Here is an 18149-nt window from a genome sequence, read left to right on the forward strand (position 1 = left end):
CCCATGTTTCCTGTTGATTAATATTAACATTCTATGACCCCTCCCCCCTTTTTCAAGACAAGGTGTTATACTAGCCTGGAACTCAATCTTTCTGTCTTCATCTCCCAAGTGTTGGGATTTCAGAAATGCCATCATGCCCAACTTTTCCTATTGATTTTCTTTTTTCTTTTCTTTTTATTTTTTTCCCTGCATGATTAAGTTTACCATTTTGTGTATGTGCATGTGTGCTTGCTGGGAATAGGATCCAGAGCCTTATATTTACTAAGCAAATGTTCCTCACTGAATCAAACCCTCTGCCCCTTACTTACTACATTTTAATGTACAGGTTAGTGGCACTGAATACTGTTATACAACCATTGCCATCATGTGTCTTTAAATTCTTTGCATCTTATAAAAAGCTGAAACTATACTGAATAAAATAACTGCCTATTTCCCCTTTCCTAATCCTTGGCAATCCTCCTTTCTATTCTGTGAATTTGCCTACTTTAGGAACCCCATAAAGTAGACGTAGACAGCACATATATTTTTGTAATTGGCTTATTTAAATATTGACATAATGTCTTTAAGGGTTATCTATATTGTACCATATGTCAGAATCTGCTTCCTTTTCAGGGCAGAGTAATAATACTTTGTTAAATTGTATCACATTTATTTATCTATTCATTTGGAGTTGCTTCCATCTTTTAGATATTGTGATCGATGTTGCTCATTCTGCATTACTAATCCATTATCAAATAGGATTTGAAGATATTTTTTCCCCATTTTGTGGGTTGTTTTCCTTAGTTGATAGTTGATATACAAAAGTGTTTAATTTTATTTTGTTTGTTTTGGTTTTTTGAGACAGGGTTTTTCTGTGTAGCCTTGGCTGTCTTGGACTCAATTTATAGACAAGGCTGGCCTCGAACAGTGATCCGACTGCCTCTGCCCCCCTGAGTGCTCTGGTTATAGGCATGCTCCATTGCACCTGGCAACGTGCCTAATTTTTATAAAGTACAATTTGTCTGGTTTTTTGTTTGTTTGTTTATTTTTCTTTTGTAGCCTGGGCTTTGCTAATACATCTGCACTGTGTTGGAGTCCAGTATTTTGAAGCTTTTGATTTATTCTTTGCTTTCATCTAGAGTTTTATGATTTTGGTTATATATATATATAATATTATTATATATTATATTATATATATGGCTATGCTGTCCCCTTGATTTTTTTTGTTTTTTGAGAATTTTTATTTTTATTTATGTGTATATGCACATGGTCATGTGTGTCAATGGAAGTCAGAAGAGGTCATTGCATTCCCTGGAGTTACAAGCAGTTGTGAGCCCCCTGATGTGGGTGCTGGAAACTGAACTGTGTTCCATATATTCTTAACCTCTGAGCCATCACTCCAGCCCGCTTCCACACCCATTCATTCTTTCTGCATATAGATATTCAGTTTTCCCAGCACTGTGGAAAAGACTGCCATTCTCCTTTCAGTGGCCTTAGCATCCTTGTTAAAGATCATTTGACTACACACATGAGGATTTATATCTAGGTCTTTTATCTATTTTTGTGTAGTACTCTGTCATTATACCAGCATTACTGTGACAGATTAGCAGAGGCAGAAGAAAGAGGATGGCATTTCAACAACATATGGAAGAGTTGACATCACCATATGCCAGAAGTAAACACCTTATTCATGTTTGATACCATACATCAAAGAATTACTTTTTAATGATCATGAACAAAAAACATAAAACCTGAAACAATAAAACTAATAAAAGAAAACTTGTTTAATCTTACATTAAATTTTCTTATGTACCATCTCTATAGGAAGACCCATAAGAGAAAAACTTCGTAAATTTTACTATATAACATTTTAAATTATCATTTCAAACAGTGGCAGTATCTATAAATTACATCTGGTAAGGACTTGCATCCAACGACACTCAGTGAAACCACCCAGTAAGAACATGAGCAAACACACTGCACCACTGATGATATCTGTACACGAGGGTCCTTGAGCTTCCAGTTCCACATATGAGACTTTGAGAACTAACAAGTCTGAAATACCCTCAGCTCTAGGAAGAAGAGTAAGGTCACACCAAAACTACAGAAGTGGTCAGAGAGGTGAATACAAACCCACAGCAGAGAGCTCTGTCTCTGGGAACCAGAGCCATAGTTGGAAACAAACTACTGGGCACTGACTGAAGTTTACCTCCAAGAGCTTGCTCAGGGCCTCACAGGACTACTAGAGACACTTCTCATGCTTCTGGTAGAAGGTAGTGGGAAAGACCCATTGTCATGTATTCCAGAGCCAATGTCCTCCCTGACAGCAGTTGCCCTCCCAAGCAACCACACCCCACATCCAGCCTTTCTGTTCTCACCGTACAGTGATGTATTTACCACAAACCTGAATGAGCACTGACTGATACATTTCACCTAATGTCTTTTTCCTGTGCAGGATCGATCCTTCGTGGAACACATTACACTTAGTCTTCATGCTCTTTAGGCTTCTCATCTTAACAGTTCTTAGACTTTCTTTGTTTTTGATAATCTTAAGTTTTGAGGAGGAGCAGCCATGTGTTCTGTGGTACTCTTCTCCTTGGAAGTCTTCTGATGTTTTTCTACCACCATGCTTATATTATGAAGTAGGGAGAAGACCACAAAGGTAAACGCCATTTTCATCATGTGACAAGGGTAAACACACTTGTTGACAGCCAAAGAAACTTAGCATTGTGGTTGTTGACCTTGACAGCCTGCTGAAATGCCATTGATTTCTTAATAGTTCTGTAGTTAGGATGGAGGAGTGGCTCATAGATGCCTAGGAAATTGTTTTATTTATTTTTTTATGGTACTATTATTTTTTTAAAAGAAAATAACCTCAGACCTGTATCTGTATTTTGTTGGTGGTACATCATCTGTAGGCTCTGATTTCCCTTGGTCCAGGAGCCTGTCCTCATGTGAACACTCCTTTCTTCCCATGTCACGATCTTGGCTTCCTAGCTGCACCATCTGACTATCTGCATGGTCATGAACCTCCTACACTGCTAGATCAGTTTCTATCATTCTTATACAAACCTGTCTCTCCATCTAGGTCCTTTAGAACAGTGTTTTGTGCTAGCTGCCCCTCTGTCCTGGCCTCCTGACCAGTCCCTCCTGAACCTGTTTACAACAGTTAGTTGTCCTTACAGTTTGATAATTGTATTTATTGGCTCTTTAAAGACCTTGTTCTGGCCAGGACTATTTATTTTGGGGAGGAAGGGTGCTGGTGGTGTTTTTGTTTTTTTGTTTTTTTTTCCTTCCCTGCCTCTTCCCTGTGGTACTAGTGATTGAACCTCAGGCTTCTTCTCTGCAACACTCTGCCCAAGAGCTATATCTCACCCTGTTTTTCAAAATATTTGGAAGTATTCCTGTTCGCTTAGTTGGATCTGGGACTCACTGATTGGGCTTGAGTAGTTGGCTAGCAAGCTCCAAGGATTTACCTGTCTGCCCCACTCTCATTTCCACCCAGAGTTGGGATTATAAGTATGTAACATCATACTCAGGTTGGTTACATGAGCAAGATATTGAACTCAAGACCTCATATGCCTGCACAACAAACACATACCAACTCAGCTATCTCCCCAACTCCCTATGTTAGTGATTCCTTCACCCCACTAAATAATTTTCTTCTCTCACTCCCAACCCCCATCTACTTTACATTTCCATGATAGTCTTTACAGGACAACAGATGCAGCTCTGTGGCCACTGGCTCTCCTGTTGCTTCAGAGCAGAGGGTTGTCATACCCCTGGGCTACATGGGAGGTCTTTTGTCTTCTTCACTTGGCCTTAGTAACCCTATGCTTTGAGTCCTGAGTGGTGGTGTGCCCTCAGTGATTGTGTTAGCCTCTTGATTATACTACTGTGACTTCACAGTCTTTCTGCACCATGAAACCATGGTGACCTTTCCAAAATGTCACCCCAAAATTGGTTCCTAGTCACATTCAAATTAAAATTTGAACAACTTTGATCTGATTCATACATGCTTCATTCTGCTATTCTGTGACTTTCTCTTTTACTAAGTTCCTTCACTCCGTGGGTTACACCAGTCTCCTTGCTGTCTGTCGGTTCTGTCTCATGGCCTCTGCCTGGAACTTAACTTCCACTTTCCTCGTGCACACTCTCTTTCCACTTCAGTTCAGATGCACTTCCATGTGGGGCAGCACCATGCTACTCTGGCCCCTTGCCCAGGCTATTTTCCTCTGGGTCACTTCAGTCTCATTATGCTGGCAATGGTTTCTTTAGCTGTCCATTGTCAGCCTCTTTCAATGGAATGTTGGCCTCCTGAGAGCAGGGGCCTTGCCTCATTTAGGCTGAATTCACAATTCCTAACAAGTAAATGTCTCTTCAACATGGAGAATGGAATGTGAGTTTAAATGAGATAACCAGGGAAAGTCTCCAGGTCAGGGATTGACAGGTCTTGTTTTCCCTTTCAAGTTTCATAGTCTTGTGTGTTTTGTTCCTTGGTTATTTTAGCAGTTTAGTTTCTTTTTGCTAGTGGAGATGGATTTTGTGAAAGCTTGGTATAACACTATTATGTACTGTCTGCTCTAAGTCTGTTCTAAATTCCCCACCTTATCCTTCTTTTTCATAGTCTTTAACCTTGACTTTTAGAATACAAGTATCTTTGCTTTCACCTGGCTGACTTATATGTGAACACTCTTTAGTGTTCCAATACTTTTCCAATCAGTGACATTAAATACTAAGGTGTCCTGAGTGCTCAGGGTGGCAGGAGCTTTCAGCCCAAACTGGACTTCACTCTGCTACAGCCCATTGCCTCACCTGCTGCTGTGTGTGACCATATTCACATAATGTGCTCCCAAATATCATTTCCTTAGCAGTTTCCTCTGGATGCAGAAAGAGCTTTTGTGTCCTCAGACTGATTTCTATGTTTCTTTTTGGAGTGGTTTAGTTCTGCCTGTATTTATCTTTTCTTTGTTATGCTTAACTTTTTTATACCTTTATTTTACTGTTAGAGTCAGTGTTCTTGGTTTTGTTTGTTTTATTTGTTTGTTTGGTTGGGGGTTTTTTGTTTTTGGTTTGTTTGTTTGTTTGTTTGTTTGTTTTTTCTTGGTTTTTCAAGATAGGGTTTCTCTGTGTAGCCTTGGCTGTCCTGGCCTCCCTTTGTAGACCAGGTTGGCCTCAAACTCAAGCAATCTGCCTACCTCTGCCTCCCAGTATGCTGGGATTAAAGACCTGTGTCACCACACCTGGCTTCCTTAATGTAATTTAATCATTGTTTTCTCACCTGTTTGTTTTTTGTTGTTGTTTTGTGAGGTTTTTTTGTTTGTTTGTTTGTTTGTTTGTTTGTTTAGGGGAAGTGATTTGTTTTTCTTTTTCATCTCTTATTTTTTTTTCTGGCAAGTATAATAGCACTTTTCATATTATTGTGTGTATATGCAGGTGAAAACACTGAAATGCTGTACTGAATTGCCTGCTTGGTAAGTTTTAAGCCATTTTTTTTCCTGAGTTATCTATTACTTTTATATAGGAGGAAATGAGTCTCAACCAGAAAGCCAGGAAGACCCTCGGGAAGTACTTAAAAAAACATTGGAATTCTGCTTATCTAGGTAAGTCTATTAGTGATTTTTCTAATGACTAGTATCTTTTGTATTAGACATTGGCTATTGACTACAAATGTGATTTTGTTCCTAGTAGTATGTTTATAAATAACTAATTACATGTCTGTCTGTTCATCAGAAGTGCTCTAGACAACTGTTGGTAACCGTCAGGCCAGGGATCCCAGAGTTTGCTTCAGATTCATCTTGGTGATGATTGTCTGGACTGTTGTTTTACTGAGATTCCTGCACATGCACAACATGCCCTGATCGGGACCTTCCGATAAATGGCCAAAGCGCTGCTTTAGTGGGCTGTTTTATGTATATGGTGTTTACATTTACATAGATGTTTGAATTAGTTTTCCTTAAAATGACATTTTGTTGAAAAGTGTAGAACTTTTAAGTTAGTGAAGAAAGTAGGCATGTGAATGGGTTTGAGTGTGAAGGTAGGTAATGGCCGCAAATGAAGTTCCCTATAGCTCCAAGGACACCACTGTCCGAAGGTCCCACAAAGACAAGAGAGTCTATTTAGGATAGAAGAACAATGTCTGAGCCTCCTTTCTTCCTGTCATCACAACTTAGTACAGTACTGAGTTTTAGCAAATGATAAGTCTAAAAATAAGATACTTGTGCCAAAGTTGCAAAGCCCTGCTCCCTGCCATTCACAAACCTTGGTGCAGCCCTATCATAGCTGTAAGTGTCACCATCTGAGATAAGGGATAGATAAGCAGTCCTCCTCTCAGGTGAGCCAATTTCATTGAACACTGACTGGCCTTCACCAGGAGACGCTGTAAGAGGGCCTGTGCCAACCGTTACTGTATTTTAGTTTTGTGGTGTTTTGAGATTTTGTGTGTTTTATTACATATGGTTTTTTTTCCCCCCGTGAGAATTCACCAGAAACATTTTCTTTGGCCCAGAATGCCAGGAAGTAGTGCATCTTGTCCTGATTGCTGGTGTATAGTTTTTCTTCTGCCCTGGCTGAAGGTGCTGATCCTGTTTCCTTCTTGTTAACAGAACCTGCAGTCCATATGTCCAGACTTTATGGTGTACTGGGGTAGTGACTCTCTCCTGGCCTTTTGTATTTTTGTGGCTTTTTTACTCATTTTTCTGGATTTCCTTCTTGTAAAAAATTGTGTACATTTTTAATAAACTTTTCAAACAAGATGAGCTATAACTGCACCCTTTAAAAAAAAAAAAAACAAAAAACACAGCGTTTCTCTGGCCTGGAACTTTCTCTGTAAACCAGGCAGATATCCAACTCAGATATCCACCTACTTTGCTTACCGAGAGCTGAGATTAAAGACATGTGCCATCATAGCCACCTGTAACTGCATTTTAAAAGAATTAGTACACTGGCACTAATTTTGATTTTATCCCTTGAACAAATATCAGATGGACTTTAGACTCAGCTCTCATTCCAAAGCTGTCTGACACCACACTCGTGCCTCTTAGAAACTTGGTATTATTACAGGTGAAACATTTTTTTAAAAGAAATATCAGCTAAAAGAATTTGCTTTCTTTCAACAGAGAGAATCTTGCTAGCGACATGTATCTTATATCACAGATGGATAGTGATCAGTATGTGCCAATTACAACGGTAGCTAATCTTGACCATATCAAGAAACTCAGTACTGATGTGGATTTGATTGTTGAAGTGCTAAGATGTAAGTAGATGATGATTTACAGTGAGATTGTTGTCTTCACAGTGTCTGTTGTGTCACTAACGTTTACACCAACATCATCAGATAGGACTTGTGGATAAGTTAGATATTCTCTGACCACCGCTCTGTAACAGGAGCATTGATTGAACCTATAGTGAAAGTAAAAAGATTATAGGCTAATTGAAAGAAAAAATGAAACTTTCCATTAGAGATTTTTAAAGACAGCTGCTAAATTAATAAAAACCAAAATAAGTAATAATTTTATGAAGTAAAATATATTTGTGTAGTACTAAAAGAGTTTCCAACTTGTTGCTTAAGCTTTGATGAAATATTGTTGTACTTCTTACATAGAGGGATATTGGGAATGAAGTTGTTTCTCAGAAATCTATCACATACAGTAAATGTTTAAACACTACATAGTAATCCCACAGGCACTTCAGGAGATACAAGTCTCTTAAAGTGTTACCTTTTGGGTCAAAATTGTGTTTTATTTGTATTCTCCTTGGTTTGGGGGGACTTCAGCACCTTTTCTAGTTTATTTTCTTAAAAGAAAGAACATAACTTTACCTTAGATGTTAGTGACATAAAATGGTGTATTTAAAGGTTTTAGCCAGTTAGTTTTGACACATGGGTACATGGGGAAAACATCACAACAATAAGATTAAGGATACCTCTGCTCTTCCTAGAGCTTTGCTGGCCTTGTGATGCTTTCTGTACATACTATGCTGTGATGTTTTCATTTCCTTTTAAATCAGATTTTTATTATAAAAATTCACTTTTTGTACTCAAGCTACAAATTTCAGGTGAGTAATAGTCCCTGTTCCCTCCCTTGAGACTGATGTGTATGTGGTCCAGTTATATAGTGGCTTTTTCACAAAGAATATGGTGTGCTGTATTCCACACATGCTAGCACATCCATATTGTTTACAGACGTTTGAATAATCAGACATTGCTGTGTCTGAATTAAAGTCTTATTTCTTCCACCAGTCAGCCTTTTTTGTAGATGTGTGTCTATGTTGTCCTGTCCCTGTTCATTGATTAGACAGTCATTTTGAAATTTTTCTTGTGTGCATTGCACTTAGTAGTAATATTAAAAGATTGACATCTTCCTTTAGAACTTAATTGGACTTAAAAGACTTATTTTTTTGTTTGTGTGTGTGTGTGTGTGTGTGTGTGTGTGTGTGTGTGTGTGTGTGATACTGTGTAGGTGTTATGTGCCACAATGTGTGTACACGGGGGTCATGGCAACTTGTGGAATTTGAATTTTTTTTATTTTCTGTGAGTTTTCAGGATTGAAATCGAGTCATGGGCTTGAGCAGCTATCACCTTTACCTGACTGAACCATTTGCCAGCCTTATAATTGTATTTTCTAGTCACAAATAAGATTTCTCATTTTTCTATTTCTTATACAAAAAGCTAAAGAACTGGCAGGCATGATTATCAGTATATCTTTGAAGCATTATATAATATTTCCCAAGACAAGAAAGTAGTTTACTTTCCAGTATTACTATCTAGAATACAGACTTGGGGGTGAGCATAGTTGGGTTTGGTTCCATTGGATTTAGTTTAAAAGATCAATATTTGTCTATACTTTACTACACTAAATCAGTTGGATTATTCTTAGGTATCGCACCCCAATACCACTGCAAAAGTTGTCAGTTTTCACTGTGGAAAGGAAAAAACCATTGACTCTGTGCCAAGTGCTTCTAGTATTTGATCTCTTTGGTCTATTTGATCAACAACTGCCACCTCATTGTGTATATATTTGATACTCTTTCAGAACCTTTTAAAATTGCATATCCCTTTATTTTGAAAATTTGACAAACAAGATGGGTTCATTAAATTGTTTGGTAGTTTGTGTTGGGTTTGAACGTTTTATTAATTTACCATGTATACAAGTTTCTCCAGTGTTTGATAATGATTGCTCACATTCTGTTGGAGTATGGTGTAATGTGTGTTTTACCATGTATTTTTTTCTCTTCACAGCTTTACCTTTAGTCCAAGTGGATGAGAAGGGAGAGAAAGTAAGGCCAAATCAAAACCGGTGCATAGTGATATTGCGTGAAATATCTGAATCTACCCCTGTGGAAGTAAGTGGTTCCTCCATTTGTGGTACTTGACATTTTCCTGAAACTTTACCATCCCCGCCCCCCTCCCCCCCCAAAAAAAACACTAAACTTTAATAAGTCATCAGAAAGGCTAGATTCAGGCTTGTCCCCCCTTCAGACACGCAACACATTGTCCTCAGCTAGTCTGCATTGGTTTTTTTTGCTGGGGGAAAACCCTGCCAGTTTTTTTCTTTGTTCCTCTATATTAATTGTCTTTTTCTCTGGTTCTTGGAAAATTTGTCTCATTGGTTTAAGCAGTTTGATTATAGGTTGCCTTCTGGCAAAGCTTAGAAGTTTATCATTTCTTTTCTCTGTTCATCATTCTCTGAAATGGACATTCAGTTTCTATTCTAGTGTTGTTGTTTGCATTATTTTAAGGGTAATCTGATTGACTTTCTTATTACAGGCCAGACTTTTCTATTTCTTTATATAATCATTACTTCACTAGGTACTGAGTAGTTTCAAACTCTAATAAATATTCTGAAATGCAGCTCAGCTCCTTGGTGTATATACATGTATTCCCAACTACTTAAGACTAAGGCAGGAAGGGTCTGAACCCAGGAGTTCAAGGTTATTTTGAGCCAAACAGCAAGATGACCAGTTCCAAAAGAAATTGGCAAAAAATGACTTTGCACTATTTGGTTTCTGCATATGTGTGAAGAGGTTCAGAGTGGCCTTCACACAGGGTGCCCTCTTGTTCACTGCTCTCTGTTCTCTGTGGAGAGAACTCTGACAAAACTCTGGAGACCTGCCCATCCTGTGACCCCAAAACCCTACTTCTTCCTTCTGCTTCTGTTCTCCTCCAGCCTGTCTGTCTCCCTCCTGTCCTTATTTTCTTCTGTTAAAGATTCATGTACCCCAGACTGGCTCTGAACCCTGTATAGATGAGGATGACCTTAAGTTGATTGTTTTCCTTCTACCTTGAGTTCTGGAGAAACAGACATGTCCCACAGTGCTCAGTTTGTATGGTATTGGGGATCAAACCTAGGGCTTCTTATGTACTAGGCAGGACTTGCTTCCAAGTGAGCTACATCTCAGCCACTACTGTTCATATTGATCCCAGTTCTTTATGAGTAGGAAAAGCTCTCAGAAATTACTTCTTCTCTGTGGCATGTGAACCTGTGTGTGCTCCCTGCAGTGTTTCTGAAAGAGGGTTACAGCTGCATCATAGCATGAGAGGATCAGCTTTCCTTCTAATTTGATGAGGACAAAAAGTAGCATAAGTGAGGACTAATTTCTAACTTCTCTGTTTCCTATAGGAAGTAGAAGCACTATTTAAAGGAGATAATTTACCAAAATTTATAAACTGTGAATTTGCCTATAATGATAATTGGTTTATTACCTTTGAAACAGAAGCTGATGCACAGCAGGTAAGTGCATTCCTCTCGCAGCCTTCGAAGTCTGTAGATTACCCATGTGTGCCATCAGTGCATAGCACAAGTTAGGACATTGAGGTTATTATAACAATATTGTGTTAAGTGCAGGGAAAACTGAGTTCTAGGAACCCACGGGTATGTTTTTATATCACTACTAAAAACATGCCACATTACTTAAGTGTATTGTAAGCAAGCAGTCTCGGAAAATCAGATCTGGTCTCATATCTGGGAAGAGGAACGCTTTGTTTACAAAGTGAAGGTTGAACCTAACCCTGACCTGTAAGGCAGTATTCATTGTATGGCAAAGAGCTTTCAAAAGTATTGAGAAGTTCTGTGCTCTTAGAGGAGGTGTCTGATTTAGGGGAAACATACCAACAAGTATGAAATGTTAAGCAGTACAGAGGGTCAGAAACACACACATAGAAATCTAAAAAACCAGAAGGGTAGAGGCACGACGCTGTGTGGCCTTGACCTGCCTGGGGAGCCAAGCAAGTGAGCATAGGTGAAACTGAGGAGCCTCTGGGTGAAGTAGAGCTTGATAGACTTAATGTGCAGATGCACATGTTCCTACAAAAGCAATAATGGGGTAAATATATTAGTCTCTTTTTCTTTCCTTGTAAGTACTTCCTTCCTACATTATACAATCCCAGTTTCAAATTAGGATTAATGGGAAGGAGGTAATAATCCTTTTTGCTTCTAAATTGAGACTTTTTGCTTGTGGTTTGGTGATACTTGTATGGTATTTATTAATACTTATAAAATTTTATAATACTTATAAAATTATATAATTGTTGGGGATACAGGTACTATAACAAGGATATTTTAGAGATCTGTGATGAGGATCAGAAATCACTCTTAGATCCTGTGTGCTGTATTCAGCCATACATATTATTGTAGCTGTAAGAGTTTAAACTTACAAGGTTAACAAAAATGGTGTTTTGGATGATTTACCCATAGGCTTACAAATACCTTCGAGAAGAAGTCAGAACTTTTCAAGGAAAGCCAATTAAGGTAAGCAAGGCCATTGCTTATAGCTTCTTTATTATCTGATCAGTGTTATTAAATGTTTTAACTGGAACTTAAATGTCTCCAAACAGGCACGAATAAAAGCAAAGGCAATAGCGATAAACACATTTTTGCCAAAGAATGGATTTAGACCTCTGGACATGAACCTTTACACGCAGCAGCGTTATGCTACATCGTTTTATTTACCTCCAGTGTACAGTCCCCAACAGCAGTTCCCTCTGTACAGCCTGATCACCCCCCAGACATGGTCGACAACACATAGTTATCTCGATCCACCCTTGGTAAGCCTTTTTCTTTCTTTTATAAATTTATATAACAGATTTACATTTTAAGATAATTGTACTAGGCACTTTGAAAGTGTAAATCCTGCTCTAAAAAGAGAACCATGTGCCTTTAGGTTGTCTAGTATCCAGCCTTCAGGGTTATCATGTGGATTTTAAATTTAATTAGACAATAGAGTTCTGTGCAACAAAACTCCTTGGCCCCTCCCTCATGGCATTTCCTTCCTATGAGACACGATACAATAAAGGCTCTAACTGGTGTCCTGAACAGAGGGACAGGACATGAGGAGTTCTGTCATAGAGGAAGAGGTGTTTCATTGATTCCTAACAGGAAAGCAGGGCATATGCTGTCTGTCTGACAAAACTGTTTTAGTTCTCACACCCACCTTAGGGTTGGATAACATTAATTTTTTCTTTTTGGCCATTGTTAATTTTTATGGTTGGAATTTGTAAGTTTGTAGTCAGTATAGTCATGTTTCTCTAGCTTGATGCTATTGATGCTAGGAAACATGGATTCTGGTTTGGGGTCATTGATGTGGTAAGGTAGGACATAAAATCAGCCTTGTGTGGTAAGTTTCTTGAAAGTGAGGTCCATGTTACAAAGGGAGGGTGAGTTCATATCTAGGTTTGCATCACATGCTGATGCTGATTTAGATGTAATAAACAGTAAAAGAGTAGGATGCATAGAAGGTGATGGTCAGAAAGCAGAAATGAAGCTCTTAAACTCTGGAAGGCTATGTCCAGGATGTGGCTATGGATCAGATCAGAGAACAAGTGGAGGGTGCTCAGGATCCGGTGTCTGGGTGCCGGCCACCTGTCATGTAGAGGCAGTCCTCACTGGGAGACAAGCTGGGCAGGTGTGGAAAAGAGGGAAACTGAGACAAATCTGTTCATACTTGAAAATACTGAAATATGAAGATAAATGTGTGTGAGGAAAGGAGTATGTCTAGGAGCTGATACTGCAAAAATTGATAAAAATGGAAAGTAGCATTAAATTTATGGCAAGGATTGATGAGCCATTGTATGTTCCTTAATTGGGTTTTCATGCTTCATGTGAACTTAATGGAAGGTTCAAAGAAAGGAAGCTGAGGATAGATTGCATGTACAAAATCACCCACATTCCTGCAGACCAACTTTTATTCTGTGTAGAGCAGACGGCTGGGCACAAGGGTGTTAAATTGCTCTTCTGAGACTCCGTAGATACATGGACTTTGACCTGGATCTTTTTTTTCTTTGTATTTTTTTATTATTATTAATTACACTTTATTCATTTTGTATCCCCCCCATAAGCCCCTCCCTCCTCCCCTCCTGATCCCACCCTTCCCTTTCTGCATGCCTGTCCCTCCCCAAGTCCACTGATAGAAAAGGTCTTCCTCTCCTGTTTTCTGATCTTAAACTATCGGTTCTCATCAGAAGTGGCTGCATTGTCATCTTCTGTGGCCTGGTAAGGCTGCTCCTCTCTCTTGACCTGAATCTTGTAGGAAGTAATCTAGAATGTTTGTGTTAAGGAATGAGATACTCCTTTTTTTTTTTTTTTTTTTTTTTTTTTAAGGTGCAGGACAGGCAGAGTCAGAAAGGAGTTACAGGAGATTTTCAAACAGGCCCATAACACTCCCTTCCAGTTCTACAACCAGTGCAGTAAAAACAGTGTTTGATATACCAGTATCTAACATTCAAAATTATCTCCAAACTTTGAAATGGCCAGAGGAAAATACATGGAGACATAGGTAAAGACTATCTAAATAGGACCCCAGTGGCTCAGGACACAATACAACAGTGGACAGACAGGGTTCTGTTTGTTTAAGAGTTTCTGCACGAGGAATATCGAATGGCAGAGAAACACTTAAAGAAATGCTCATCCTCATTAGCTATCAGGGAAATGCAAATCAAAACGACCCTGAGATATCACCTTACACCCATCAGAATGGCCAAGATGAAAAACTCAAGCGACAACACATGCTGGAGAGGTTGTGGAGAAAGGGGAACCCTCCTCCACTGCTGGTGGGAATGTAAACTGGTACAACCACTCTGGAAAGCTATCTGGCGCTTTCTAAGACAATTAGGAATAGTGCTTCCTCAAGACCCAGCTATACCACTGCTAGGTATATACCCAAAATTTGCTCAAGTACACAAAAGGGATACTTGCTCAACCATGTTTATAGCAGCTTTATTTGTAATAGCCAGAACCTGGAAACAACCCAGATGTCCATCAACGGAAGAATGGGTACAGAAATTGTGCTATTTCTACACAATGGAATACTACTCAGCAATCAAAAAGGAGGAAATCATGAAATTTGCAGGCAAATGGTGGGATCTAGAAAAGATCATTCTGAGTGAAATATCCCAGAAGGAGAAAGACACACACAATATATACTCACTTATATAGACCTATAAGATATGATAAACATAATGAAATCTATACACCTAAAAATGATAATCAAGAGAGCGGACATGGGGTAAGATGATCAATCCTCGTTTAGAAAGACAGATGGGATGTGCATTGAACGTATGACAGGAGTCTACTGAGCGCATCTGAAAGACTCTAACTAGCAGTGTTTTCAAAGCAAAGACTCATGACCAAACCTTTGGCAGAGTACAGGGAATCATAAGAAAGAAGGGGAGTTAGTCTGATGGGGAAAGGATAGGAGCTCCACAAGGACCAAATATATCTGGGCACAGGGTCTTTTCTGAGACTGACATTCAACCAAGGACCATGTATGGATATAACCTAGAACCTCCACTCAGATGTAGCCTGTGGTAGCTCAGTAACCAATTGGTTTCCCAAAGTGAGGGGAACAAGGACTATTTCTAACAGGAACTCAATGACTAGCTCTTTGGCCTTTCCACCCCCCAAGGGAGGAGCAGTCCTGTTAAGCCACAGAGGAGGACTTTGCAGCCAGGCCTGAAGATAACTGATAAAACAGGATCAGATGAATGGGGAAGAGGTCCCCCCCCATCAGTGGACTTGGAAAGGGGCACGGTGGAGATGAGGGAGGGAGGGAGGGACTGGGAGGGAATGAGGGATCGGGACATGGCTGGGATACAGAGTTAATAAAATGTAACTGATAAGAAAAAAATAAAATTAAAAAAAAAAAGAAACATACCAACAATACATCCTTAAAAAAAAAAAAAAGAGTTTCTGCACAACAAAGTAGCAGTTCCCATAGTAGAGACAGCCTGTACTAGGAGAGAACCTTTACCTTAGCCACCCAACAAAGGCACAATACCCAAATACACAAAGAACTAAAATGTCTGCATATCAAAAGAACAAGTAAGTAAATGGAAGTCAGTCAAACAGGCAGCTCTAAAAGTAGAGCCAATGGGCCAGTGACCTATCTCAGCACTTGAACAAACTGGGTAGCACAAAAGGAGATAAGTGACTTTGCAAAGATCTCCTATGACCTTCATATGTGTGCTGTGGCTTATATACCTCCACATATAAATCACTCAATGATAAAAAAAAATTTAAGAAGAAATGCACATGATTAACTTATATAAATGAAGTTATAAATGAAAAGTTGCTCAACTTTCTTAGCCGTAAATTGAATGAAATTAAAAACTACACTGAAGCCAGGTATGGTGGCCCACACCTGTAATCCCAGCACTCGGGCAGAGGCAGTGGGATCTCCAAGTTCAAGATCAGCTTGGTGTACAAAGCGAGTCCAGGATAGCCAAGGCTACAGAGAGAAACTCTGTCTCAAAAAGGAAAAAAAAAAAAAAAACCCACAGAGATTCCATCTATCATCAAGGAGATGAATGGTATGCTGATAGTACTGGTGAGGATGCAAGGGAAAGGATTCCTTGTATACTGTTGCTGGGAATGTAAATTAGTTCAGCCACTATGGAAATCAGTATGGAGATCCTATAAAAAATAAAAGGTGAACTGTCACAGAAGCCAATTAGACCATCCGTGACACACATCCAGTGGAATAAAAATCCACAGACAGTAGAGATAGTTGCACGTTCGTCTCGTTGTGGCATTGTATACAGTGGTTGAGTCTGGTAATCCCTTTAGGTGCCTATCCAAGAGATAGGTACATACAGTGGAGACACATTTAACCATAAAGAAGAACAAAATCCCATTATTTGCAGGAAAATAGATCATCATATTAAGGAAAATAATGCTAGACTCCGATAAGTGCCACATGTTTTTTCTTACTCATGTGGGATATAAAATCTTTTTTTAAAGACGTGGAAATAGAAGAAATTCTAGTTTGGAGGGAGGAACCAGCATGGGAAGGCAGGCAAGGTGCATATGATTGAGTACATTGTGTACATGGATGAGACTGCACAGTGAAGCCCTTTATATTATACAAATAATAGAGACTGGTAGGAGATGAAAGAAAAGATAACGCCTGTCTCTTTTGAGTGAGTTCTAATGGGAAGAAAATACGCTTTTAAAAATAGTGCAGAGACCCTTGGCTGTGCAGTTCCCTTTCCCAGAGGCAGCAGAAGAGGTCTGTGGCTCTTAACTGTGGCTATTAACCTCTTCCTGCGAGTGCTCTTCCTCACATGCAGCCCAGGCTTGTCTTGCTGCGTTCTTCCTGCTGTGGGTTACTCTGTCATCCCTTGTCACACTCCTTGTCTAGATGCCTCTCCTGTAGTTTTATATCCAGGTCCTTCCTTCTAGGCCCTTTTCTGAGATATGAGTTTAAACTAATGTTTTGGTCTTAAAGTTTTGTTTGTTTGTTTGTTTGTTTTGAGACAGTATTTCTCTATGTAGCCCTAGCTATCCTAGAACTCTGTAGACCAGGCTTGCCTCAAACTCAAGAGATCCATTTGCCTCTTCTGGGATTAAAGATATGCGCTACCATCACAGTCTGGTCTTACCAGATTTAAAGTCCCCAAAACTTAGGTCTGAACTAGTGGCTCTTCTGTGTTGTATTTTTCTTCTTAATTTTTAAGTTAGACAACAGGTGTAATGGGTTTTATGATTGCATGTGTATTATTATCCCTTGTTCTCCTTGATTCTCTTCTCCCCTGCCTTCCCTCCTTCCCTTCTGGCTGCCTCCCTTCCTTCCCTCAGTAAGTCTCACCCACTTCATGTTAGTGTGTTACATCTCCTTTTCTCTTAAAGTCCTTCCTTCCCTCTAGGATCTTCCTTCTAGTTTCATGGTCTTTTCCTGTGTCTGCCTACTACCCCCATGTCTAGGTTCCAAATACTAAAAAAAAAAAAAAAAACACTCACAGTATTTATTTCTGTAAGTCTGGTTTGCTTCACTTAATAGGATAGTTCTATTTCCTGGCTATTATGAATAAAGCAGCAGTGAGCATGGATGTATAACAGCCAAGAGCTGGGTCATGTGGTAGTTCTATTTTTAGTTTTTTGAGAAACCTCCAGACTGGTTTCTATAATGTATACTGGCTGTACCGTCCATATTCCCACTAACGGCTAATTAGGGTTTCTCTTTCTTCCTGCCCTCACCAGCATTTGTTTTTTTCGTGTCTTGGTGATAGCCTTTCTGCCCAGGGTAAGAGAAAAATCTCAGTTTTTGCATTTCCCTGGTGGCTGGGGCTGCTGAATGCTTTTCAAGTATATACTGGCCATCTGTGTTTCCTTTGAAAACTGAGTGTCCATTTCTTTAGCCCATTTATTAGGTGGATGATTCAGGGTTTGGTGTTTAATTTTAGATTTCTTCAAATATTCTTGGTCTTAATCCCCTGTCTGTTGTGTAACTGGGAAAGATTGTTTTCAGCAGTGCAGTTTTTATAGAGAGTGGAGTTTGCCAAGTAGTAGAGCCTCCTTGACAAGTGTTAAGTGTTTTCCTTCTGCCGCTTTAATATTTTAGTTAAGGAATGATATTCTAGCTCTAATAGCTATTTTAAGTTTGAGTTTCTGGTTTCCATTTAGCATGAAAGAGAATTGCTTGGGTCCTCTCACCCTTTTCCTTTTACCTTTTTCAACCAATGTTTTGGTCTTAAAAATTTTGTTTTGTTTGGGAACCTGTATTTTTTTCAGTGTAGTGAAAATTCAGGGTGGAAACTGGAAGGCCTCAGGCAGCTAAGGGCCTTGGAAGTGATGTCATTTATGTGGAAAATATTTGAAACTGCATCCCATAGAGGCCAGAAAGTTAGTGATCTCACTCACCCTTCTGTCTTGTGATTATTATTATTGTTACTGTGATTA

The 18149-nt window shown here is 39.2% G+C and overlaps 1 protein-coding gene across 5 annotated transcripts in view; it reads left to right on the top strand.

Annotated features, from left to right (window-relative positions):
* Positions 1-18149, top strand: part of Larp4b (La ribonucleoprotein 4B) — a 79612-nt gene that overhangs the window by 42567 nt on the left and 18896 nt on the right. For all 5 annotated transcript variants that reach the window (XM_060372651.1, XM_060372650.1, XM_060372653.1 and 2 more), the window contains exons 6-11: positions 5504-5582; positions 7098-7234; positions 9218-9321; positions 10599-10709; positions 11673-11726; positions 11813-12022. In XM_060372651.1, the coding sequence (XP_060228634.1) occupies positions 5504-5582; positions 7098-7234; positions 9218-9321; positions 10599-10709; positions 11673-11726; positions 11813-12022 (695 nt within the window). The remainder of the gene's footprint in view (positions 1-5503; positions 5583-7097; positions 7235-9217; positions 9322-10598; positions 10710-11672; positions 11727-11812; positions 12023-18149) is intronic.

Source organism: Meriones unguiculatus, chromosome 19 (genome assembly GCF_030254825.1).
Source record: "Meriones unguiculatus strain TT.TT164.6M chromosome 19, Bangor_MerUng_6.1, whole genome shotgun sequence".
Classification (NCBI taxonomy): Eukaryota; Metazoa; Chordata; class Mammalia; order Rodentia; family Muridae; genus Meriones; species Meriones unguiculatus.